The sequence below is a fragment of the Anopheles nili genome, chromosome 3, assembly GCF_943737925.1.
Source record: "Anopheles nili chromosome 3, idAnoNiliSN_F5_01, whole genome shotgun sequence".
NCBI classification, from domain to species: Eukaryota; Metazoa; Arthropoda; class Insecta; order Diptera; family Culicidae; genus Anopheles; species Anopheles nili.
In genome coordinates this window covers 65,194,602-65,222,408 of record NC_071292.1, presented here as the reverse complement: position 1 = coordinate 65,222,408, position 27,807 = coordinate 65,194,602, and the positions used below count along the sequence as shown (strand labels likewise).

Here is a 27,807-nt window from a genome sequence, read left to right as displayed (position 1 = left end):
TTAAGGAAGCGAATATTGAAAGCTGTGAATAAACCGATGTAACCTCACAATTTCAAGCTGAAAACTTTAAGTATTCTCTATTCAGGCACCACCACAACCACAAGCTACCACGCATCGACGGAGGCTTATGACTTTTTGCCGGCACATTATACTAATCCCTTCTCGTTGGCCGGGCACCGTAAACTATACCGACGAGCATTAATCTGAGGCTGAAATTAAGAAGTTAGGAGCCCGTTTCTAAGCTTAATCTCACGCCAATGTACCGGCTCTGGGCCCGTCACCATCAGGACGCTGCAGTTGATTGGACCTGACAGCTCGCCAATATCGAGACCTACCCGCATTCCGGAACGGAGAGGATATTCCTCATTTTCCCGGAGCCTGCGGGATGTCCCATTACGAACCGGGTTTGGGCTGCCGTTTGGGCTCTGCAAAGTTTCGGTGAACGGTGGACCCTTCTGCGTGCATTAGCTACTCGTGTTTCTTCGCGCTTCGAGCAGAAAGGCTTTCTCAGCACGACGGTTTCCTGCTGCTACAGCCCAATCGCAGTGGACCTTCATCATATAAATTATCCTTCAACGGCACGCAGAAGCCAGCCGCTCGGGAAGATCAATTCCTTTCCGTAGGGTGCTTCCCGTGGGTTGTTCGAGGCTAGGAGAAGATTTTTCCGAGAACCTCAACCCCATCCGCCGACCATTTCCCGGAAAAAAGAAATAAAAGCACATTAAAGCGAACTGCAGGACATCACGGGTTCGTTTAGTTTCTTTTCCAAGCACCCGATTTCGGGCCACCGGGTCACCTTCTCTAGAGCCCTCATCATTGCACGGATGAACAGTTGGGCAGTCAAACATCGACACTTCTCATCGGTTCCGGCCGTCCAGCGTTTATCTACCACGGTATCGAGCTCCGGTGAATGAACCGGACGAAAATAAACCGTCCGTCCGTCGGGAGACGATTGCAAACGGAACGTTGCCACCGGTGTTTATCCGAGCAAACCCCACCGGATGGGGCATACCAAAGGTCAGGCAAAATATGCCAAATCCCGCCAAGTTTCCTTCCGCAGATCCGTCCGTTGGCAGGGGCTTTTCGGTTCACTGACAAGTGCCGGGAGCCGGGTTTTGTTGCGGTTTGTGAAAAGTTGTGTTTTTTGGGACCAAAGAATCTTACCCGGTCTAGCGGTTTTGAAAGAAACAGATCCGCCTATCCGCTCGCTTGTTCGTACCCGATTTCGGTGGCTCTTCCCCAAACAGTTTGCTTGGGTAACGCAAGCAAAGAAAACGCGCACACACGCGCCCGGTATTGATTTAAGCATTGAAAGGAAAAGACGAACCAAAAACATGCCATCCCACGCAAACAAATCGCAATGCGCCCGTCGAAATTATTGATCAAATCGGGCATACATTAATATGAAGCATACCTCATCGCATCCTGAAATAGACCCGAGCACCGGGGGTCCCATTATATCTGATTGCACAATTCAAATGTCCCCTAGCACGCCACCGCCACGGAGCACGAGCTCGTACGGCTCCGTGTGCTTTGGCGTGTGACATCAGACCGAATCGCAGATCGGTGGTCTTTCTTTTATCGATATTGTACCGAACCAACCAAACTGAAGTTGGTCAGCGTAACGGGGTTCGATATCAAGCGTCCATGTTCAAAACACAAGCTTCCGCTCGCAGGAAGCCCCAGGAATGTAGCAAAATGATTGGATAAAGCGTATTAAAGACCCAAGCTTATCCACGGTAAAGCTATTCGGTCTCAGGGCATCGAGCTCGTTCCGATAGTCACGTTTTAAAACGAACTCTTGTGGGTTTTCCCAAAACCCTCATCGATCGAACAACGCCATCCCATCCGAGTGGGCCAAAAATGCAGCGGTCGATGGCGAACGTCAGCGAAGAACCGGCCAGCGTCTCAAGATTAGGCGCTAATGCCATTTGCAAACAACTTATTTATGCATAATCAACCGGACCGGGTGGTGACCGGAACGGAAGCGCAAATGCCGGATTATCCCGTCCTGCGGTGATGTGCTTATCGGATTGCGCCGACCCATTTTCCACGACGAACCACCTGGTTGCTGCATTTAGCCGAGCTCATTAAAACTGCAACGGGTTTGATCGGTTGTGCAACGCCGGGATACACGCGGCTGTCTTGAGATGTAAGCCGGCTTTAGCCCGGCAAGCGGGAAGGAGTTTTCGAACCGCGATTCATTAGCGTCCGGCTGACAATCGTATGCAATCGCGATAAATCCGACTTTGCCGTTTACCTTGGGTGGGCGTGGATTAGAAACAATGCATCAGCCCACCGAAATGCTTGTAATCGAGGAAGCGAGGCGAGCCGTTACAGCCGGCAGCTAATTAGAGAAAGGCAACATCTGACTGGTAGCGAATGATAATGATCCGATTTCAACGATATGGTCGCTGGTTTGTCACCTTGAAAGGCCACGACCGAGTTGATACACATTTTATGCCTCGCTTTAGCGGGATGTCACCGGGTCGTCACGAGATACGGTATATCCTTGGCTTTCTTGATGCTATTATTGTAATCTTCAAGCTCCGTAGCTTGCCGTCGCCAATCAGCTAGTGCGCACAATATCCAGTAACAAAGGCATGCGTAATGTCGTCATTAGGTTGATGTTCAATTACGGCGAAGCAGCACGTGTGAATCATCAAGTTACAGATAGTGCACAATGAAGCCTATCAATCGTGCCATCTCTCGTTGGTCACGTTGTATTGTGCCTATACAACAGTCGGGTGATATCAGCGAACGCGTTATATGGCAGTTATGGTAAACCAATTTGCAAATTGTTTCATATTGGCGTAGCATATGAGAAGTTGAGACTTATATTAGACATGTTCCATGCACGCTGTCATCTCTAAATCATTTGGCTTCGGTTTTATTTCTATTTTGCGTTGAATGCAAAAACTCTCAAAATTTTTACATCCAGAAACCATTCACGAAAGCTTTCAACTCTATGGCAGGGGTTGGCCTCACGTAACCCTCATTTTCTGCTTCATCCAGCTTTTCTGCTTGGGCGTATGACAGCCGGTGCTAAGATTAAGTGCCCAAAAATAACCCAAGCTCAACGCACATCCCACACAGCCGGGTGCCGGATGGAAACGAGCTCTAAAACAGTGCCTACGCTTTCTCGCGTGGGTCTGGTTTTTGTTATTTGATTTAGCTTTTTACGCTTTGATCGCTTCCTCCGGCTGGAATGAAGGCACTGGATCCAAAATAGCAACATTCACTCACACACTTGAAGTGGGCGAGATTAAAGGAATATAAAAAAAAAATACCTAAGAGTGTTCAGTTTTGAGAATCTTGAGTCTCTCGCTTGCATCATAATCGATTGACTCGCTGCTGGAGATACGCAAAGCTTTTGCCAGTGCACGCTTGATGTTGGCATGGGTCGTAGTTGCTCGCTTGAACTTCGCCAGAACATCAAACGAGTGTACGCTGATGAAATTGATAACTGTCATAGAAAATACACAACGACAATATGGCTACAGTCTGCCTAGGTTACCTAGGACCTGTAACGATGCCGAGGGAAGTAATGATCGCTTCTGCCCATTGTTCAGATAGCTGGCGTGCATATTCATACCCCTAAATGGTTTCGTAAGAATTACATACGTGGAACCACTTTTCTTTTGCTCCCCGACACCCGGGATACCATCTCGGATGGTTATCATATTGCTACGCTCGAACGGAAAGCGAAAGAATTGTGTGTCACGGTAAGCTGGCGCTCGTTAGCTTGGCAACTTGAAACCCGCTCCGAGCCCTCAAGGATGAGGCGTTCCATTTTTGAGCGCCTAATCCGATCCTCATGAAAACGGCAGCTTACGACTCCTTCAGCGAGCAAATCCGCCCAAAAGCAGCACATAATAAGACTAATCCCGGACATATCACTAAATATTGCAAAAACCGTCCCAAAGCCGGCCCCTTCGATTCCCGGGTGGAACGAGTTTGCGAGCCGCGTGTGTGGCAGCTTTCTTACGGCTTTTTTCGACTTCCCTGACATGATGTTCCGCTCGCGGCAGATGCCAGCTGCCCTCACGAACGCATGATAATAAACCTAATTTTCATTAAAACGGCCCTGCGGATCATGCCAAAGTTTTGCGATTTTCATTCCACGCGCTCAACGTCTGCATCAATTAGGAAGCCATCGGTCGGTGCGGTCCGTTGGCAAGGCACCTAACCCCAACCAACCCCCACTAGCAAAGCCACCCCCGACCCACCCGATTATCGATCTCGATTTCCTTGCGGGTGATAATAGGAATACGGTGCGTTGGGACGACGTAAGAGCCTTGGGTTTAGCGTCGGAAGCTTTTAAATGGCACTCTAAATATAATACTTCACAGGGGGTGGGAATTTTCAGGCTCATTTTTCTTTTCAACTCCATCTCAAGGTGAAACGGCTCGCTATCTGGCACAATCTGGCTTTTTCTCGGTCCCTCGCAATGGGTACGGTAAAATTAGGCCTACGCCGAGCTTGAAATTTAAGCACGCATCGTACTGCAAGGCCGGGGTCGAACCGATGTTAAAGGTTTTCCCCCCTACTCGCATTCGTAGCGTCGGTCGCGCGATATATTCAAGACCACCCGGACGCCACCACTTCCCGGGCACGCGTGGCAATAATCGGAATCCTTTATCGTACGCCATCGCGTGATTTGGTCCTTCGGCATGCGAAAGACGATACTATCGGCCCGCGCACCGGAACCGTTACCATAAAGTTTTATTTTTATTTTATTTCTCTACCCACCCATCCAATGGGGCCACGCGCGGCTAGCAATATTTTCTCTCTGACCGCATTTGGCTTGCTATCCGGTGCCAGCAAACTGGGCCTTTTCATGGCAGCACTTTCGTTTAATTTCGTTTTCGTCGAAATCGAACGCGCCGCACAATACACACGCGGGCCAGCGAGCCTTGAAGCCTTTGCGAAGCCGGACGGACAAGCAACTAGCCTCACTACGAACGACATACACACATACACATTCCAGGACATGCCTGACAGGCGGCTTGTCACGACAAACGATAGCGGTGACATTCCGTTCAGTTGTTTTATTTTCTCTAGGCTGGAAAAATTCCATTTTCTAAGGACCTTATCGGATCGGCCACAGAAACATCACCGTACGGAGGACGCAGCTTAGCTGCACGGGGTGCTTGCGGGCCGATTGGCGCACGGATTGGAACCGGATTGTATTTGTGCGGCTCATACCGACCGGCAGATTGTTCGATTCGGAAGCACTAGCCAGCAATGGTGATGATGATGATGATGATCATGGTAGCCGTGCCGATGAGCTAGTCCGTTCATCGGTGCGGCCGACGATAGTGCCGGAAGAAATCGATTATTAATTGAAGCCAATAATAGGATAATGCAGTTGAGTTCGATTTCCCCGCATTGAACGAGACGGCAGGGCAATAAGCGAATGATTGCAATCATTGATTGTTGTCTACCATTTTATTGGGTCGTACGAGCAGAACAAACACCATACCTTTCTTCTGTCGGTGCTTTGGGGCGTGATTTGAGCAATACTTGTGCCGTTTATTCTCTTTCTCAAATTTAGCAATTCGACGGAAAAAGACTCAAATAATGAACAAAAAGGTATGGAAATAGATAACGAATTGATTTTTGTTATAGTTTAGCGGAGTGAAAAATGCCATCAATTCGTTAGTATTTTTCCGATTTCTGTAGATCAAAATATAAAAACGTACAAAAAAATGATGCCAAGCAAGTGGCTTACCGTAAAATAAATGAACAGAAAGCCCATTTAGTGCAGTGTCAATCAATATCACTTAAGCGCTAGAATATATGTTCTGCAGAAATTGGAGGATATCAGCAGTTATGCTTTTATTAACAAGGGCAAGTGAACATTTTCATACCAACCACAATATTAGCGGGCGGCTTCTAGGACATGTTAGTCTTGAGCCATGTATTCACGCACGCATTACGAGCTAAAACACCGTACCAAATTTTCCAACGCCTTCGTGGAAAATCACCCACTTGGCTATTCACCACCGTTTTCCATTCCAGATCATTCATTGCTTCCATTTTGTCGAATCTCGGTGGCCTTCCTAGAATTCGCCCGACAAAAAGCTTTACGGAAAAGGCGACTTTCCTTTCGGTCTGTCACCAAGCCCTTATCGGCTTTTGGGTCCGCGGTCCTTTTCGCCTCCATCAACAACCTGTGGATGCTAGGGACCACTCGTGGTGCCCGAAGAGATTGCAACGGGTTTTCGGTTTGCGATAGCAATTTGTCACGTTCGATGACTTCGTTAATATCGCTCGAAACGATAAGCGTTTGCTCCTTTCGCTCCGTTTGGTCCTTAATACTAGCCTTCCTCATTTTGCTCAATCTGTCTCTCCCACACGCACTGTTTATTTTTATCATCAGCAGCATTTTCGTTTTCCATTTACACGAGTGCTCAATGTTGGTAGCAAATAGTAAAAAGGAGATTATTCACACAAGATTTGAATTCATCATTAAATCATCTGGCCCTAGTCAGTGGTCGTAGTGGTTCGTTTTCACAATGACGCCTTCTTCGATAGATTAGTGGCACGTTGCTTTTAATCTAGAGTACTGCCTGACCTTGGCGCAAGCTTTCTTCCTACCACCGTACCATCTAAATCTAATGCATCGGACGATGATTCATCACGCCACTACTCGTGATTTTTCCCGTTTTCCTGTGGCCTTCGCAAGAGCGACGCCACAAGTGGGTCGCGAGCCATATCATCTTACACGGCCATAATATCCCGCCCCGTAAGGCGTCCTCTGCTTCGTTCGGAAAATGTGCTGATAAAAGATAAAAACAAGCTCTCGTGTGTTGGTACACAGTGTATCATCTTTCTCATTGCCCAGCTCCGAGGCCAGCCGTGGTGATTGCTGTGACAAAGACGGTGGTCCCACAAGGACACACCACATGGTCCCGAGGGCTACGGAGCAAGGGAAATGCTTTCACTTTTCCGAAGTACATTACCGTCCATCGAAAGAGACGAAAAAAAAAAGTCGCACCACAGATAGCGAACAGTATCCGGCTTCGTCGGACGGAAGCTGGTGTATGATACTGATTGCTGGGATGTTGACAAAAATAAACAAATAAATTGAAAACATTGAGAAGAAGAAAAGTTTTCTCCTCTCTCTCCACTTGGCACAGGTCCATGAGTTCCGTGAGTTTGCGACGGTGCTGGTTTCCAGTGTCCGTAGCAAGTCCATGTCACAGAAATTGAACCATCATCGTACTTTGATTTGCTTACTTCGGCCAGACTAGCTATGAAAGTGAGAAAGGAAAAGAGAAGAAAAAAAGTAGAAAAAAATAACAAGAAATAAAACAAACTTCCTGTAAAACCATCCGATCAAGTTACGACATACGATCGAACTGAACGACAAATAAGAAGAAATACACAAAACGAAAGAGCAGAACAGCATTGAGACAGCTCTTTCGGATGCACAACATATACACCAGCGCACACGGCGATTGCAAGGAACGAGCCGCGCACGATGCTGTGGGAATTGGATTTCGAACTTTTCCTTCCTTCCATCGATATGTTGACACAAGGCAAGGTGAAATAAAAATGAAAGCCAAGCGGCCACCCTCGGGCTTGCTTCCGAGCGAGCAGTTTGATCGATCTGTTTCGTGGCGTATGATGGATTCATTTCATCACAAGTTGCACGAAAAACATTGATTGCGTCGGGTGCGTTCGACCGTCGCGAAACAAACGAAAGGTGTAACATTATACCTACGAGCGGCACGATCGAACGATCAATAGCTACGTCCCCTCACGTGTACCGATCCGTTTTCAAACTTTTGTGGAATCGTTTTCCTTACTTTTTGCTTCGTTTCATGTTTGATTCGTGTTGACATTGCAGCTCGGAAAAGCGATCGGAATTGTAGCGAAAACCTCACCATCGCCGAAAATGACCGTCGCCTGAAGGGACCACGCGCGGCCGAAGCTTGTTTTGCGATTCTTTCGCACCCCAACCACCGTCGCGAGCGAAACGAATGGAAAGTTTCACGCAAGCAATTACCGTTTTTCGCTCGCGGCCCGAGCACGCGTTGGTTGGTGGAAAGTGTATTGAAACAAAATTTTCCGACTATCGACCGGAAGAATAAACATTAGGGTCAGCTTTCGGGAGCAGGCTTGCGTGCGGCCAGCTTCCAGACTGCCCGCGGCTTGTTGCGCGAAAATGGCGACCGAAGATTTGTTCTGTACCACGCCGAGGAGCGGAAAGTATGGCTCGGAGTTTGTGGAAAGATTTACGATTCGCGCCAGAGCAGGCAGCAGTTTGCAGTTCATTATCATCGATGTTGTAAATTTTGCGTTAAGCAGAGCACGCGAACGCACCCGTGGCGCTGGGCCATATGTCCTGACCCGCCAATCGCTTTCCGATCGGGTGCGCTTCGCAAGACGAGCGAGCAAAATGAGCTTTGGCAAAGTTTCGCTCCCCAAAGTCAATCGGCTTATTCCGTTCGATTGGTTTGGCGAAAGTTTTGCGTAATTTACGTGTCATGTGCATTGGGCCGTTGCTTCTTTTTTTGGTCTTGTTCTGGTGGCTTCTTATGAACGTATAATATATAGAGCGCGACCGAAGTTCATGTTTTATATTTTACCAAAAACTTTTCTGTCTCAACTTTACAGTCATAAAACGCTCCTGTCAGCGCATAGCTTCATATTTTTTTTTTTGCGCAAAAATTTGCTAATCATATTTGTTTAGCACCGACTAGTTCAGTTCACAGCCTTTCCGATAAATCTCTGGTGCGTCTGTGAATTCGATTCCATATCAAACCGTTCCGAACAATAGCTTTTCTGTTTGCTTCTAAGAAGCAGATAAATCAAAATCCAAAAGCCAAAGCGACCGGTGCTACACAATGTGTCAGCAAATTTACATCCATAAGCCGATCCCACTGGCACATTGGTTCGTTTTTGTTAAATTAGAAACTTTTGAAGCTCGTACGTTTAAGCCCACTAGCGCGAATCGACATACATGCTCGGTGGGAATTCTCAGACAGGTTCACCCACGGTTCGCATGGTTGGTGCGTTTTGTCTGCGTTCCAAGTAGAGCAGGCAAAGTTTACGTTTGTCGAACTAATAAACGAACAAATTCCACCAACAGTCTTCCATCGCAGCTCACAAATCGGCGATTGATTTCGCAGTGGTTCCCGAAAACGACGTCATGCTTCGTTGGGGAAGTAACGATTGTTGCCTCAAAGCGGTTGCAAATATGCTGAATATGGTTTCAAACGAGCACAGTTATGCGCTTCAAATGAAACTCGCTTTAGCCTTAAAGCAACGATTCTTGGGTGTGTATGATCGTTTCTGATATTAGAACATGAATTGAGATTCACTTGTCCAATAATTGAAGCGGATATTTGAATGAAATCACTTTCCGTGCTTTATCGTTGCCGCAATTGACCCCCTCGTGCTACATGGATTGCAATTTGATCTTTTGCGTGAAACTGGCTGTGACGGCTTGGCTGTTTGCTATCTCAAAAGCACCCCCGATAATAATTTTACTGCCACATTAGCATTACCGCACGGACGCGATTCCAAGCACATCGGGCTCCGTTACGGCTTTGCAAAATTGCCTCCATTTTCTGACGCTGCTCGCTAATCGTCACATTCCACGCTGAATGGTAATGTGCGATGGCCGCGTCACCATCCGGCCACCGTCTCCAGGCACCATTCATTTGCGCTCAACGGCCGGCAGCAGAATGCCTTTACACTTCATCCACGGCCGCTGAAGTGGGCGGTTATTTTGCTAATGGATATCGATTTCGAAATTTCCCAGCTCCGCTTTCATCACCAATCAAGTGGCGCAATCCGAGAAGCGCGTCCGAGCCTTGGGTATTACGATCCTCGACACGTCGGCACGAAAGGGTCCTCCAGAGCGCGCACCCGAAAGACTGCCACCCCGGGAAATGTTGCCTCTCGACAAACTGAGCGCATTATTGAGCAACTTATTCGATTTGATTAAGCGCGTTGCCTAGCGAGGCGCTCGTTTCACGCTTAAAGAGCCGACGAATGGTCTGGCCGCGCTTCCGGCACCGCAGTCCAATTAAACATGCAATTCAACTCGTTCCGGGGTGCATGTTAATGAAATGTTTGCACTTGCTGCTACCCTGCACACGCGCTGAAAGTGCTCGAAATGGACGCGAGAGCAAGACAGGAGAAAAAATAACGCTACTCTCTCCGTACAGCCTCGAGCGTTGACGAATACCACATTCATTTAACATCCAGCGATACGCAATTGATTCATTGAACCTCGATTATTGATTCTAAATCAACTCGACAAATTCAGCCGTTCGCTAAATTGGGGTCGAACGGTTTTACGCCTGCCTCCCGCGTGGCTCGGGTGCTGCTAATCCTTGCGAGCTGGACGATGGATGCAGCCACGTTGGCGAGTTCCTGTGGCTTGGCCGCTTTCCGCGAACGATGCCCACGCTAATACGATGCGCAAATAAAGCTCCACACTTAGGCAACTAATTGGAGGCATTTCGGTGTGCTGGTGTGGCCTCAACACGCGTTGCCATCACGTGGTCCATTCGGCGCGGGCGTTGGATCGCGAATTTTCAGCGTTAAACCGAAACCGGGATCAATTAGGCAGCCACTCGGGAGCTTTCGTAGGGGTAGATGTAATTGGTTCGTGTCGTGTTGGTGAAAAGTTTTATTTTATCCAGCCCGTGCCGGGAATCCATTTTACTCTCGACGTCGATGACTGTGTAAATCAAAATCAACGCTATCTTGTGTGAAGCACGCATTCACTGGGGATGTGAAATTTAAATGATTTTCCCCAAATCAGGAAGGGAAAAACCAATCATCCCCATTGGGTTGGGTTTGAGGCGATCTTTAAAGTTTCTGTAGTGTACTTTTGAGAATTAATCGAGTGGTTTTTGCGTATCTAAAAATCGACCACACGATGGGCTCTAAAAATCCCATAATACTCACAAAAAATGGGGCTAACCAAATCTGCCGTACCTCATTTGTAGGGTGATTTAGGGCATCTTTTTGCGCGCTTTCCATCTAATCGTTGCGCTCAAAGCGGTTTGGTTGGGTAGAAAACTCCACCCATTTGGTTCGTTGCTTTAATTGAAATGTTCGCTCGCAGCAATCACGCACGTTTTTTGAAAAGTTTCAGCGAAAAAAAAATCTGGTGGGCAATAATAGCCCACCGAAGGTGAGTTTGCTGACGCTAAAGGATACGATTGAGCACGAAACGATCGGGTGCCACGACAAAAACTCACTCTGTTCCCTTTGGCTTTTCCACCCTTCCGTCTCGCTCACCAACGCACCTCCCCCCACCATGCGTTCGCTGCCTAATGGTTGAGATTCTAATTATCGAACTCTGCGTCGGGTTTCTCCACCATTCACCGATGGCCCGAGTGAACCCGGCCCAATGTAACAACGACCAAACTTCCAACATCGCAATCACTTTCCGTTCCCTGCGTAGCGTTCCCGTTCGTTCCGCTCACTCGCACTCACTGCATTCCCGTGAGCTGATTCTGCCAAAACGCTGGGCTGGAATCGGGTGGGAACATTGAGAAAAAAAAGCCAGAAAAAAGAAAAGCTAACGGCCGACCGCTCTCTAATGACGCGCTTCGATGATAAAGATGTTACCCGGAGGGTTTCGCGGTGTTTCCTTGCGGCCCGGCTCGGTTGGAAGGAAACTTCGACCGAACGCAGGAACGGGTCAGCGTAGGGTAATAAATTTACTCGAACACCTTCACGAGCACGCCTCCGGATCTTGTGCGGGCGGGCTCGCATCGGATGGGATCCCTTTTCGGCTTGATCGCTGCTGCGCACGCCATCTTGCGGACGGTTCGCGAAGCTTGAAACGCGCCCCACGCCACGTGGGCGCGCAAATGGGATGGTCTTTTCGCCTGGCCTGGCTATTTTTGCACCCGGGTGGTTCATTTATCTGATTAACGATTTGTTTCATTTAGTGCACGCCGGGATAACCTGTGTAACGATCTTTCGCCCTTATCGCTTCCCTTTTGCAGACAACAAATCCATACTGGCCAACACGGACTGGAAAAAGCTATGGCTGGAGTCGGGCCAGCTGAGCTCGAGCGGCAGGATAGACAATCACCTCGACAGCAGCGATTCGACGCTAATAGACGATGGCGAGGTAAGCTTCAAGTGTCCTTCTTACTGTTTTTTTTTTCTTCTTTCAACCCAACAGCCCCCTAGATGCTCGCGGGCTAACGTGCTTCGTGCTCGCGCTTTATCGCCGGTCATAAACGTCGGTTTATGGGTTTCCAATGGTGACACATAAAGTCTGGGCTTTTAAATTGCCATGTGTTTACGATTACAGAAATTCGAAGCAAATTCGGGCGGAGCTGTTTGATGGGTTTGTTTGAAGAATGCGGCCGATGATATAAAAGCTCACAGCTCAAAAGAAAAATGGCTTTTAAATTCGATGAAGTGATTATTTTTACAAACACTTAATTTTTAGTTGCGCAGACGAGAGCCATTTTATGGGTCTTTTGTTCATTTTGAACACCTCGCGAAGGACTTAAAATATATGTTGTTTTATTTGTCTTCCATCACGCTGCCGTTCCAAAAAAAAAAAGCTCTTTGTCTCGAAACATTTTGCACCCATAACTCGCCCAAGCGGCTCGATTCTAATTTGAGTGTTCGATAAAGGCAAAGCTCGTACAGCTAATTTTAATTAGACTTTTGCAGCGCCACGGAACAACGCGCAGCTAAATTGCTAGCTAGTTTAGCCCATCATTACCCCGGTTCGCTCAATATGCGTTTGAAGCGCACGGTTCATTTTGCTTAATTTGCGCTACCTAACTACTTCCCTTTACAGATCAGTGGCTTTTGTTGTGCCATTCGCTCGTTACATCGTTTAACCAGAGCCCCCGCGCGCACTGAATGAGACACATCGAAAGCGGTGGGTGGAGAGATCGGAGGCAAAAAAAAAAAGAAATCTCACCCTTCGCCAGATGCAGGAAGTCCCGACGCTAATTACCAGGTGTTGGCTCGGCACACACCTTCTTCTAATCCGCTTTCTTAAAGAAAAGTTTTCCCACCCGGATGACACTAGCGCGTGGCTCAAAAGTTTCTTCACCACCCGGGTGACCCGAGCGGTCCCCGTAAATAGACAATCAGCCGCCCAGAACGGTTCGCCCTCCTGGTCCGCAATCTCCGCTCGGGTGTACGCGCGCGCACACAACCATTTCAAATAAGCAAAATTAATTAACATCATGTCGCCGCCCGGCCCAAGACTCACCGGGCCCGGGTTCGCAGACAGTCCGAGGCTCACGACATGCTTCGGTGGGTTGTTATGATGCCGCCCTGCGCCCAGGACAGTGGGTTGCTGGGTGCTGGTTTCCACGAGCCTCTCTGCCGCCTGGGGATGCTTTTTATTTGCTCACCATGCGCTCGGTCCCACGTCTTTGTTCACTCACGGGCGGGTTCGATGGACTTGTAACAGGATCCTGCTATCGGAGATCTGGGGCAGATCTGTAGGAGGAACGGAAGTGAGCGCAGGGAGTTTTGCCGATACTTGTTTTTCTTTTTGCCACTACGGTTCATGCCCGGAGCGACTAATGAATTCATATTTCGCTCGATTTCGCCTTCTCATCGGGAAGGAACATTTGCATCCGCATTGTTGCGTGCGTGTCGTACGATTTTACAGACCATACAGGGAAATACTTGTAACCGTAGATTTGTTGTTCCGTAGTGGTTACAGTTCAAATTCCTGTAATTGCAATTGTTACGCGATCGTTGTATCGGATGACTTTTATTTCTTCCCTTAATTGCTGTTTCCAACAAAGCCACAGAAAAATCATTCTACACCCGAAATAGATTTTCACCAGCAGTGGAATCGACACTGGATTTCCGTTACGTAAACAGTCATTTCGTGAGCAAGCACGCCGAAACGGTTCCTAACGGTTCGCATTTGTGTGGGAGTGATCTCAAAAAAAAAAAAATAACTCCCCCTGCGGTGCCGCAATTTAAAGAACAAAAAACGGACGATGCTCAACGCTCTTAAAACAAAAGCAAAAGCTCCGAACGCCTGCAGCATTTTGCGAAAGCGAAGCCTAACCATTTCCCACCGGTTCCGTGGGGTGGCCAACGCCCAACCCGAGGTATCGTGTGGCGCAGGATGTGCCGCTGTCATTAACATTTCCGACAGCAACGCGGCAGGGACGGTCACCTCCTGGACGGACCGAGCCGAGAAGATGTTGATACAACACCGGCGTCGATGAACAGCAAGAGAAAGAGAGAGCGAGAGAGAGAGAGAGAGAGAGAGAATGCGAGCTGAAAGAGAAGGCCAGTTGGAAAAGGAGCACTAGCATAAGAAAAACAAAGTATCAAAATCCCTATTTCGGAATCGCCCTCCGGGCGCTAATGGTGTCAGGTTTGAGCTTGAGTGACAATCTTTCGGCGAGCGGATCGAGACGGAACCGGAACCGGATGCGAACCGGGGGCGCCAAGGTGCGTGCGTTGTCGAAGGTATCGCTATTGACGAGGGCAGGCCTCGCCAGGCGTGCGAGGGATGTCGCGGGTGGTACTCACCCCAAAAACACTATTAATATCTCCGCAGCTACCCACTGCTTGCTCGAGAGCTCGCTTCCTGCCCGGTAGAAGCCCGCCAGGACGACACCGGCGTCCAGTGACCCATGTTAAGCGTTCGGACACTTTGACCGGGAAAAGAGGAAAGCGTCGCCTACTTCGAAAAGGCCCCCCGTGGGTGTGTGCGTATGGTGAAAGTAAGCACGAGCCAGGATCAGAGTAGGCCGACGCAAACCATCTGCGAAACCGTTGTTCACCTGGATTTGGTGCGCTTGGGGTTGGAGTGAGCCTTAATGTCACAAAACCGGGCATTTATCTCGTGGTATTCGGGAAAGATTTCCTCCTGCCCGCGTGGTGCGCCCATTCATCCTTAATGTGGGTAGTTAGTAACGCGTGTGGGTGTGGAATGGGGCGAAGCCAAGCCAAGCAAGCCCTTTTTGAGGGAGGAGAAGGTGAAGAAAACACCTTTCAGTGGGCCATTTTGTTTCTACCCCTGATGCCGGACAATCGCACCGAACAGGACAGGGGGACCTTTTCTCGAGCCTCTTTGAACCGATGTTCGCTTTCCTTTTTTGTTCTGCTCTCTTAGTTTTTGCCTCGTTTCTTCTCTTTTTTTCACCATTTGGTGGGAAAAAGTGGAAAGCAATACAGCGAACTGCGATGTGAGTTCCCGGGCAAGGGAAGTTATTTTTCTCGCGCTGATCAATTTATCTTCACCCGCTGTCCGCACCGTTTCTCGCCGGTCTCTCGGGCGCATCTGTAACGCTCGGAACTCGCTGGTAACGGTGGCTCGTTTGCTTGCCGTGCCTTTGCTTCCGAGAAACGTTCGACTGAACGGAACCTTCGTCAAATGTCGGACCGTAATTTCGCATCATTTGTCATTTAGATTTCGCTTGTTTTGGTGGGTAATTTTGTTTGTGTACGCGACGCCACCAGTGTTGATGGAAAAAAAATACACACATTTCCACACACTCACACACATTCACTCCCCCGCTGGACGCCTACTCGAAGGGACCAATTTACTGGCCCACAAATGACCACAAACACGCCCACCGAACGGTTACTACTACTTGAGCCCATTTACCAATTCAAGCTGCCTGCCAGACATTCCGGGACCGAACGAAATGTCGCCAACCGGCATTGTCGATTGGGCTGGTTCGTGAGCTTAGAGCTCTGACAGCGGGAAAACTTCAGCCTTCAGGGAAAGGATGCCAGCCGAGGACAAGTGATACGGATCCCATGGTAAACGTTCGGCGTGATAAAAGGGAAAACACTCGTCAGCCGTTTGAAGTCCCGATGTGGACAATCGGTTACAATTCTCTCTTTCTCTCTTTCTCCTTCTCTTTCTCGCTCTTTCACACCACTTTTTTCTGCTACGGTTTTCCCGGATGAGGCACACACCGAGCGGAATGCGAATCGGTAATCAATGCTCAATCAGGGCAAGGTGCGGTGCCAATCAGGTGGCAGGGGAATCAATTTCTCCATTTTCTGCTCAATTGACGATGTATAGAAAAGTTTTGCCTATGGGGTAGCGAAAAGCCCACCCCTTCCACCGGGGTGACTTCCGGTGGTTTCAGCTTTCACCAGTGAACACGCCAGTGGCCTCAACTCGATCAGTAGCTGGTCGTTTGTGAGGCAAGTTTGTGCGAGCGGCTTTTTACAGGATTTCGTTCGATTGAGAGCACAATTCGATGGAGTGTGTGTGCCTGTGGGTGGTTGGTAATTAAGATTTCAAGATGACTGCATTCAAAAGCGGAGTTTTGAAAACACACCCTCAAAACGGCACCATATTAAAGTTGCTACGTACGTCATCAAACCCGTGAGTTGTTTTTACAAAAAAAAGAGTACATTTATCGATTGGCTGTTGCAAAATGTTTTACAACCCAACATCGGCGATGCTCGCTTCGAGTAGCGCATCCGGCAGGCGTGTGGAGGGTGTGTATGAATGGGAAAAATTAATTACGAACTTCCGGCACCGGATGGAAGCTCTCTCCCATCCAACCGGAGCTTGTTGATTTCGACAAAACAACGTCCCCCGGCCCCACTCGATGCGCGTAACGCGGTGCTAACGAAATGATGTTTCACGGTTTGTTTATTTTAATAGCTCTTTCAGCGCGCTGGTTTTTCACCGCCCGATCTGAAGCCAGCACCAAGCGCCCTTCCGGGGGTGCCCGTGCCGGTGCCGAGGGAAAGCTAGTAACCGGAAACAAATGATGTCACCCTGTGTGGCGTTTGCCACCGAGTGCCTTTTTCCCCGTGCGGGGAAAACAGCCTCACCGCACGCGATCGTAAATGACGGGCTTTCGGGAACCGTTTTGCTCGAAACCTGGGCGTCAGATAGTCAGCGTGACACTTTTATCACTGGCACGCCGAAAAATACTATCGCGTACCCGCGTAGAGTGAGTAGCCTGGGTTACGAAAGCTTCCGGTTTTGGTGACGATGCCGTGCCGCAATGTATTTCCCAATTTTGTGCTTTTCTTTTTCGCTTTCGTCGAGTGTTTCACTTGCTGTTGTTGCAAAGCATGAACCACGGGGTGGCGATGAAAGTGGCTGCAGAAAGCGTGATAGATGAGTGTCTCGGGGAAGGTGTGTTCGGGCTGCAAATGAGATTTGTGCGGATCACGCGCGGGGTCCTCAGTAGCGTAGGGTGCAGGGCTCAAACTTTTACATCATTTGATTTCGCAACCAACACCCAACCAGCCAAGCCGCATCCCCTTGGGTGCGGTGCGCCATCCCAAGCACAGCCGTTTCCGATAGGGCGACACGTTGTAACAGTGGAAAGTTTTTCAATTTCACAAATTGTTCCCGACATTACAACTTCCCTTGTTTCTTGACACCAACTTCAGCGGCGTTATCGGTGGCCGGGTTTTAATGACACTCGATGGGCGATGGGAAGCTCGCAGGGTAGACCGAAATCACGGTATAAAAACCGCAAGTAAGCAGCACCCGTGTGCGGACCATCAGTGCCTATGCGACACGGTGCTGCGAAAGGGGCCTTTTTTTTGGGGGCTTCCTTGTGCGAGAAAATTCCACCTTTCTCAACTCCAATCCCACCGAAGCGCTTGTCCGGTTTCCCACCGCCAAAAGAGCTCAGAAAAACAAACGAAACTATCAAACAACGGCCTGCCGACGTTGCGTGCGCGTGGAGGCGGAGGATTAAACAGCAACTTTTGCTTCGTTTCCTGCTCGGGAGCGCTCTCCTTCCTGGCATTATCTGTTACTTTTTACCGCCACCACTTTTCACCGGCCGACCGTATCATGAGCTTTCCGTTTTTACGACCCAAGCCCCTCGATGGGAGCTAGCCCCCGGGAAAGTTATCCAATGATTATGCTATTTAAGTTTGATGTCGAATGCAAAATGGAAACCAAACAGGCGCGCGAAGAAAAACGGGGTGACCCATCGCTACGCTCGGTGCCCGAAGCGTACCAGTACCAGTACGCGCCTCGGGAAGCTTGCAAGCGTTCTTGTAGTACTGTGGTGGATTTTTTTTTCAGTACAGATGAAAACTTGCGCTACCATTCGCCATAAAGTACACCAATTTACGAGAGGCTCAGTGCGGTGGCATATATATTATTGTTACTCTCGGCATCGATTTTAGCTCACATTTTAAATGATAAGAAATCGAGAAAACAAATTCTTTATCACGCAACATTGCGCACATATTGCCATTGAAGGAAGAAAAAACAACATAACCTTACTTTTTTGTCGGGTTATTGTAATTTTCAATTGTTGAGATTGAATTACGTTCATGAATAGTTCAACCACAATGCTGATTTTTTCTTTCACATTTAAATGGTTCTTAGCACCGGCAGCCTTTCAGCGAAATTTCCATGGCTATTGCTCCGTGTGAAATTCTGCACATAAAGTTCAGTTGACGGCGCGTATTTCATTGAGGGTCTCCAACAACCGTCCGTCGTGTGTTTGCGAGGGCTCAATAAATCGGGGACCACCATTCTTAACGTCATCCACCGGGTGCGCACCAGCGCCTGTGCACAATTCCTTTCTCTCGTTCCAAGAAAGACATACGTCCGGCAAAAGCTTTATCCCAAAGCACTTACTTCAGAGTCATAAACCCGGAAAAGCGCACCCCGAGACGTCCCGCAGGCTTAGCTAGCACTTGTACGCTCACCCCCTGCCGAGGGTTCCAGCTGTGGTTCGGTTCCGTTCACTCGATTGCGTCTAATTTTGACATAATTCTTCAAACTGTTCACTCAATCCCGAGACCCTCTCGAGGTTGAGCTTGAGGACCACCGCTACCGGCCACCCAGTACCAACTCGTCAACTGGTCTTGTAAAGCCGTACGGTGGTGTTCGATGAAAAATTAACTTTGCCCTCTCGCCAAGGACGGTGCGTTAGAGCGAGGCTCAGGATTAGGAGCGTTGGTTGGAGAAAAATGATCCCAGCTTCCACCAGATGCGATCGTGCTGTCGTTAGCTTTCCCAACCTTACCCATACCATACCAAGGCCGGCTGGCCAATCCGCAATGGCGCAGCACTGGCGCAACGCCGCTTGAGAGCGAAGATGTGCTAATAAAATTATAACCGTTTTATGACTTTCGAAAACATTAGCTAAGCCTTCGCATTCAAATCTTCGGTCCATGCCCAAGCGAGCGGTTGTAGGGCTACCCGAATCAACCGGGCTGTTTATCTACTCGTACCGGTCCCGGAGACCATCAAACACCGCAAAGCCAGGGTAACGAGCGAAAAGTTGGACACGGCCAGACAATCCGAGGACCCAGGATTCTAGTCCTCCAGTAAAAAAAAAAAAACAAACAAACAAGACGAATGTGGACCCTTTCGGGGTCCTGAACGTTGCCGTTGCGTGTGTGCCATTGCCGGTGAGTTATGGCTTTGACAGTTCGTCCCGGGTCCAGTTGTGACCGATCGTCGTGAAACGAGGCCTGGGTAAGCGTATAGCCGTACCGTGTCTAATGTAAATGGACCGACGTAAGGATCATGCGTGTGATAGAGCTAGAGCCTTTTTGGGGCAATGGTACGAAAATTGAAACAAATCATCGTTGGCTTTTTCGTGGTTCAACGAGTTCTCGTTTGTTATGCACATTTGAGCGGAAAATAGCACATTTGATGTGAAATGATGGAAATTAAAACCAAAAGTGTTGAACAAAAAGAGATACAATTTACTGGTTTTATAATATTTCTTTATTAGAATTTTTGTACTTATTTCAATTTGATCGTGAGTAGTTTTCAATGGTGTTGTGGAAAGATGCTTTGAAACAAGTTGCAAAGCAAAACGTGAGTAAATATGCGTAAATGCTTCAATGTGATTTGTTGCAGATTTATTCACGCACCGTAATCCAACGCACACGGCATGCTTAGGGCATGAATATTCGTTATCAACTGCGTTTGGTTGTTTGAATTCATTCAGCCAACCCGCATATTTATCTTGCGCACGAACGATCCAGCTGTTTGCTTGAGTAAACGTGCCGTCATTGCGCGAAATACGCGAGAATCCCACGTGCAGTGTATGTGTTCTAAATTGAACCTGGTTAAATACTTCACAGCCACGCGCATACCCGCACCGATTGGATGCAAATGGGCACGATGCGGCAAACAATTTTAACTGAAAATTAAACCATCCATTAAAAATCATGATTTAGTGGCGTCGTTGCAAAAGGGCCACCCATCCTCGGTCCGCGAGCATCGTTGTGGTGGGGCTTAGAAGGCATCATTTGTGCGAGCCTCGGGTGGGAAATGGGAAAAGCGAAAAAAAAAAGGAAAATTTCCCTCCAACCAACCATGCGATCCCGTGCGCCACATAAAGCATTGGGACCCATTGCTCGCGGTGGAAAGCGATATTATCGCCCAGTTGTCGGTCCATAATTGAACTTTGTCCCGGGTGACAATATCGCATATCGCACTACGTTTTTGCCTCCCAGGGAATGCTTTCATTCACCACTCTAATGGCCACGGGGTAATACGGACCAGCAGATCGAGTGTGAGAGAGAACGAGCATGAAAGAGAGAGAGAGAGAGTCGGTATGAAAGGAGGAAAAAAAAACTCGCCCATATATTTTCACGGCGGGCAACGATTAACTAGCTATGAGACCCAACGCCGGTAGGTTGGCCAGTCGAGATTGCCCGTGACAGGGTTGAAATTGATATTCGTTTAATAAAATGTTGATAAATGAAGCCCGCAGGAATGTTGCCTGATCGGAGCGAACATAATTCATTTCGTGATTGCAAAACTCTTTTCTTTCTTTTTTTTTACGTGTGTGTATCCAGGGCTTCATAGATTGTAGTTGAATCGCATTTTCCAAAGTTATTTGAAGAGTTTGCTCTTCTTTAGCTACTATTTTCTAATGTTGAAACCATTTTGTTGCGTTTGCAACAAATCATACCCTATTTGGATCAGCAACATCGAGCGGATTTTGTTCCACTTATCGCTGTGTTTTTGCGCGCAAACTTGATAACGGTTCGTGATTCGCGTCGTTTTAACAGAACGAGCACACACGCGAGCGTTCGAATTTCTCGCGACGAAGAGTTCTTAAATTTACATTTCACTTTACGACAGCCCGAAACGTGAGCCTCCAGCAGCGGCCGGAAGTATAGTGCTTTGTGCTCACCGTAAAGCAGCCCAACAGTCGCTTTATTTCTTCGTCCGCAGCGCTCGTCATGTGTGAGTGAGAGTGTGTTCGGTCACATCCTTACATGTGGCTTAGAGGGTGGCCTCCCAAGCGGAAATCAGTTGTACTTCCGTCCTCCTCTAGGCGGGAATACGTAGCTCACAGCAGCAGAAGCCAGCGGAACCGTTGGAATATTATTTATACGCCGAGAAAGCGTGCAAGGCTCCGGCGCCCTGCGAACGGAGCGAGGCGGTGCGAAATAAATCTTTCACAAACATTTGACAAATATTGACTGCGGCAACGGAATGGAAATGGCAACGGTCCCCGAAATGGAAAGCACCATCGAGCGGGGCACACATGCACGTTCACATAAGGCAGGACCAACGGTAGGGTGGTCGTTTTCGGGTGGCATTATGCAGGCAGCCCCGTATACTTTATGGGTCGTTTACGTCGTCAAGACGCTGCACCGGCAGCCATGTGCACGAGTAATCGAACCCCGGGAGAAATGGAACAATAAGACCGGGGCTGGCGGTGGCCGTTTCACGCAAAGGGGATCGCCTTCTTCAGGTCACAAATTTTCAAAGTAGATTTTTATGTCCCGTACCTTTATTTGCATATTATTACGTACGCGTTCCAAATGTCAAGCGGAAGTGGAAGTGGTGGACGTTTCCGTTTTTTTTTGCTTTGTTGTTGCTCCGACTTTCTGCTGTTGGTGGAGAAATATGTCGTATGGAGGTTTGGCGCAACTTCGCTCACCTGTGGAGAGGTGAGTTGGTTTATGCCTGGCGTTCAAATGTGAATTTCTGGTCGATTGCCCTCAGCAGGAGCTATTAAACTGTGCTGTCAGCGCCTCCGTCGAGTAAGGTGTAGACATAAGAGACCTGGGATGAGTGATACCGAAAAGGACGAGAGCGTGAGCTCATTAGATAATTTCGTGCCAAGAATCACGATACATGGGAATCCATCAAATGTAATTCATTATCATTTTCGTTTCGGCATTCGAGCTGTTGCTAGTCTTTTTGTGCCTTTGATGGCCATTTCTACGTGTACGGCCCTAATTCTGTGCATCATTTCAACCCAGGTCCATCTGACAAACTCAATTAACTTTGCTGTAAAAACTTGCTGGCCATCAAATTCGGCCAACGTTTGCCTTAAAACACCACCGGCCGGATTGATGTACCGGTGCGCGATTAGAACCGGGCTCCGGTTACATTAATTTATTATCGCCATCCGATCGAAAACCGGACTCTAAGGCGTTCTCGCGTGGATTTGCCGCTAACTCAAAAGCACTACTTTGACGGATGAATGAAACATTAGCACAAACCGCGCACTCATCAATCACGAAGATAAATGATGATTATTCGTATTATAAGTGATGCTATCCGCGCTCCACCCACACGAACATTCGCCTGATGCGCGCGCGCGTGCGCTCGCAATGTGATGTAACGTAATTTATATTTGCCCCGGAAAACGGGTGTCCCCGTTCTGCCTACAAATTGCATAATCGGTGGTTTTCTAGTTGGTTCATTTTGGCTCACGGGTTTCTCGCTGTTTTCTTTTCTCTACTTCCAGGTGATGGCGCACAACACAACCGTCCAGCTCGGTGGAGTCGCGTTCCTCGTGTGCAAAGTGGCTGGCGTGGACAGAGTGGGTGTAAATTGGGTTTGTCTAAGTGTTTGATTTAAATTTCTTCCTGTATCATGTTCACTTGCAAAACAAACCCCGTAAATGTCGTGTAATGTTGTCCCAAACATTGGCTGAACATCTTATTGATTTTGCTTGACCATTTTCACACACCGGAAGAATGTTATATCATGACACATAATATTCATTGCTTTCAATTTACAATATATTTATTATTAAGCATGTCATATTTTTCGTAAGCCAACATACTGCTGTCAAACGAGTTCCTGATATTTTCTGATTACCGCCTCCGTATCCTTGCGGATGATTGTGCATGATCCTGAGAACAAACGAGCTATCGTATTTTGAGCATAATTAAAATGTGTTTCTCTGTTTGCCAATTTCAACGCACAAAGAGATATGCTTTGGTCGTGTTACTGTGCCACAAGCAAAATACAACACAGAAAAAAGGGACCACCCGATCCTGGTTGCACGCGTTTTCGCGTTTTTCATTACATGTGTAAATGGAGCAATCGAACGCGCTGCTGTGTTCGTGTCCACGGTCTTTATTGAAGGTTCTCACTCTCGTTGTCATTTTAATTAATGCCCACTCGAGCGCTTCGCAATTTTTGCCTCACTTTGTAACAGGAACGCATTCATTTCCGGTTCGAAACCTTTGAACTCGGTGCGTGAATTAAGTTTTAACGCACGACAAATGATGAGCGCAGTGGACCCGTAAAAGTGAACTGTTCACATAACGGTCCTACCCGATGGATATTTCTTTCCTGTTGTAGAATACATGCTGAACAAATTAATGGTGCAGTTTGGATAAAAGAATGAATGAAACGTCACAGCTCCATGCTGATGTATCAGTGAAGAATATCGATGCGAAAGTACAAAGCGGGTGTGATTGTGCTTTTGTTCCGAGCACCCAAAAAAATGCCTCGGAATGAAAAAACGCGAAAGATTCCATTAGGGAAGAATTGCAAAGCCCCCATCGCTTAGCACAAAACCGACCCATTGATTTATGGCTATTATTTACGAGCACCGAGGCAACGATTTCACTGCAGTATCTGCTGCACTAATCCTCATTAGCCATCCCGGCCTTTTTTTGTTGTTGCTTTATTGAGGTGCTAGCTACAGTTTTGTGCTGTCTTTCGCGAATGAGAACACATTAAGGCTTCACCGAGCCCTTGGAACGAAGGTAGGCCGGCAAGCGTAAGTGGGCCACTTTTTGCCTCAATAATTTAAGCCCCACCATATCGGCCACCGTACATCTTCCGTCGGTTCGCGCAGAAAATGCAACCGAAAACAGTTTGCCAACGTTACCGCAACCATGCAAACGGGGCCAATTTGGTTGGCTGGCTCTTTCATGGGGAGAGATCGTTTCATGAAAGGCAACGAAAAAAAAAGCAGCTGCAATAGACAAATCTCAAACAAACCAGTTTTGCAAACGTTTACCCAGATATTTGCGGGAAGGATGTTGTTTTGGCTGGAATGGCTAAAAATAGCCCCCCGGAAAATCTTTTCCAGCTCCGTAGGCCAGCCTTGGAGCCGGTTTGTGTTGCGAAGGTAAACATTTATTCGGTTGTTCGGATTAGACGAATGCATTTCACTGCGGATTCAGTTGATCCGTTTGACCAGCTTTGGTGGGCGTTCGAGCGCTTTGGAAAATCTCGTACACATATCGTACGCTTCGGCAGGGAGTTGTGTATGTGTGCGCTTGAAACGAAACTAAACAGAGCTTTAAAGTTCGTTCCACAGATGCATCCTTTTCGATGGGAGCAAACACTCAGCACCGTAAAAAAAATCCTTAACAAGGAAGCAGCAATTTGTGAGTGTAATAATTTACCGAGATGTTCATAATACGTGAATCACTCGGTAGAGATGCGGAACAGTGAAACGAGACGAGGTCGAAATGGACGGGGAAGAAATTAATGTTTACATTACCCGCCGGTGCAACGGCACCATCAACCAAGGATGGTTTCCCACGGGTTGCTCCTGTGAAGCGGGAGCCACAATGGGGGGTAAGGGTGCACAAACAAGGTTTGCATATGCTAGTGATTATTTATGAGCCATCCTCGCTTCCTATTGAACGATCGTGTGCAAGTTTTTCTTTTACATGGCTTTTGTTTCGCCCCATAGTTCGCTAGGTCGCTTTGTTCTCGCAGCATAATGCGCATCGTATTGGCTATGCGCTTGTGTTCGAGTCAAAGGTCACATAACTCGCATGCGCTGCAAAGTGAGACGACGGGCTGGATGTTCACGATACCGGGAAAGAATGTCGCTTCGCATGCTGCTATCCATTGATGGCACACGGCTTTCGAGGGGTACCATAACGTGACGGTGTGGCATTTAATCGGTGAAAGGCCAATCACATGCAGCATTACCTCGCTTTAGTTATATCAGCGCTTAACGATGGCACTCCCTTTTGAATTTACTGTGAAAAAAGACTATAGTGTGTCTGTCAGTTAGTACTACTGCTCTAAACATAAGTAAGTTTAAAGTTTCAATCTTGTTTTGTTACTCAAATTTAAATTATTCCTCAACCAAAGCAGTTATACGATTTATTGCTTTCATCAAATCGACAACGATGCTTTACAGACATCACCACCCCAAAACCAAAGTTGATGGTGTTTTAATAGTTTTGTAGTTTGCCAGCGGTTCTTCCACTCACAGCTAACCGAGCGTGCAAAGCTCAACGTAAGGCTACAGCTGGCACTTACGCGCACTGCAGACATCCTGCAGCAGCCGAATCGATCGGGCGCGGTTACCCAGCAAGTCGTTAAAAGTTTTGCGACATAAAATTAGCCAACCGAACAATCAATAAGCTGCTACGCACGCGCTTCAAATTGCCGGTAATAACATTTCGATATTGTGCCATAAATCTTTCCACCCACCGGGTGGGTGGATGAAACAGAAAACGATAGATAGAGAGAAAGAGAGAGAGAGAGCGTGAGCTGCAACACGGATGGTTTGTTTATCATATTCGATTGTCACCGTTTTCCTGGGCGATGATTTGATTAAAGCCGACGGTGGTCTGGATGAAAGTGGTTTGAGGATTTCTTTTGTAGCGCGAATAAAAAAAGGACGAGTGAGCCATTTTGGGCTCTCTGCCAAGCGTGGGAGCGTCCTGCCTGATGGATGCGTCCTGGCGTGGTTGTTTTATCCTCTTTTGAGCCGGGGTTTGAGCCTACACTCGTGTGCGTGGCCCGTTTTTTTTTGTAAGCACGAAAGAGCGCCTAACACCGGATGAAACGAATTCTTAGCCCCGGTAAAACCCAGCTGCTGATGCTGGCTGGTGCTCCGTTTGGGGGGTGGGCGCGTTTGCTGCCGCCATTAGGAAAAATGATTGACGATAAAATAGAACATTAAGCACGCGTTGACTCGCAAAGCTGTGATGTTCTTTTCCCGCGCACCAGCCCAGATTCGGGAGGTACGTTGCGCTGGCAGTGCTGCTAATGCCTCGCCCCGTCAAAGCAGTAACGAGCGGATGGCAACGGAAGCGCTTTTAGCTTTGAAGAGTGGATGAATAAATACGCATGAAAGCGAGGAAGAAGTGGAAGCCCACAAAAAAAAGAGCGAATCGAAGCCGGCAGCCCTTCGGGCCAGCAATTTAGCTCCACCGGACGCTCGTGTCGACGCACGTGAAGAAGGAACAGAACCATCAAACCACCCGAAAAGATGAACTAAATTCCGGATTCTCCCGGCAAGAGCGATGGCGCTACCCTTAAGCGGTGTGTAGTGTTGTGATAAATCAGCGCAATTTTTATTTGCCCCCTTCTAGTTCGCCCGTGGGTCGAGGACTTGCGATTGAATTTGATCGAAAATCTGTCGGCACATTGTAGACGCGGTGATCGGGAATTGGGCTGAGTCTCGAATTACGCCACGCAGCTGAACGTCTCGAGTGGGGGCGTTCTCGAGTAGTTCGTGTGGAGCAGAGAGCGATGAAAAGGCCCAATGAAGCCTCCATCAAGGTTTCCCATCACCAGGGAGCTTAAGAACGAGCAGGACGACGTGATTCGTGTTGTGAACGAAAAAAAGAGGACAAACACTTCCGCAGGCGAAATCGTTCGTTCGTTACGTTCGACTCGTTCGCGTAATCGTATCTTCCTGCGGGGGGTAAAAGTGTATTTTTAACCATTCTGTGTTTTGGGGAAAAAATACTCCCAAACGCCGCTGGGCGTGTTGGGTAGGGCTTTGGCGAACCATCGACAAGCAAAAGGCTGACCGAGCTGGACAACACACACACGCGGACATGTAGGCATGTTTCCAAAGAACGAATGCTAGGCTAGCAAGGCGGCGACGGCCGTTGCAAAGAAAACAATCAACAGTGAATCGAGATTTATATCCTTCCCAATGCGATGGTGGGGTGATATTTATTTTCCGCCAAATGCATTGATTGTTATCCGTAGCGCTAGCCGTGTGGGTGGAAGGCAAATAACAAAATAAAAAAGAAATGTCAAACAACTGGGCTACCATTTGCCACGTTGCGATATATCGTTGGAGGATATTTGGCTGAGATACCGCAAGGCGTTTCGGAGAAAGCGTTTTTTTCTTGCGAAACCGTTGACGGCGGTGATGTTGATGGATGCCAGTCAACTCCGACGGGTCGCCGAAGCGATGTTCGGAAAGAGAAAGCGTAATAAACGAGGCTTTTGAAGCAAGAATATTAAAATTGTTCTACAAGAATACGAACGAAATGCGAACCAACACCACCGCGCGAGGCTTCAGATGTGTCTGGTTGATACGTTCCGCCTCGTTGACGGACGGTGTGATCGAATGAGCTAAGATAGGGTAGGGCGAAGAAAAAAAAATGCTCACACTCTTCACCCTTAGGTTGTGTTCGATGATGTTTGGATTTATTATTTAAGTCCCGCTTTCGTCAAAGATCAAGCCGAACGGGGCAACCTAACAGATTTGCTCGGGGCCTTTTTCCTTCTATGAAAAGGATGAACTTTACCGTTCCTGTCCGTTTGATGTGTTCGGAAGCATATTACATGGAATGCAAATGGTAAATGTTGATCAAACAATTCTATGCGAAGCGTTGCTCCTATTTGAGTAAGCCACCTTTATCGGGTAACGT

At 48.0% G+C, this 27,807-nt stretch overlaps 1 protein-coding gene across 1 annotated transcript in view; it reads left to right on the top strand.

Moving 5' to 3' along the window:
• Positions 1 to 27,807, top strand: part of LOC128726584 (zwei Ig domain protein zig-8) — a 106,095-nt gene that overhangs the window by 13,669 nt on the left and 64,619 nt on the right. The window contains exons 2-3 of the mRNA XM_053820399.1: positions 11,988 to 12,115; positions 22,671 to 22,760. Coding sequence (XP_053676374.1) covers positions 11,988 to 12,115; positions 22,671 to 22,760 — 218 coding nt within the window. The remainder of the gene's footprint in view (positions 1 to 11,987; positions 12,116 to 22,670; positions 22,761 to 27,807) is intronic.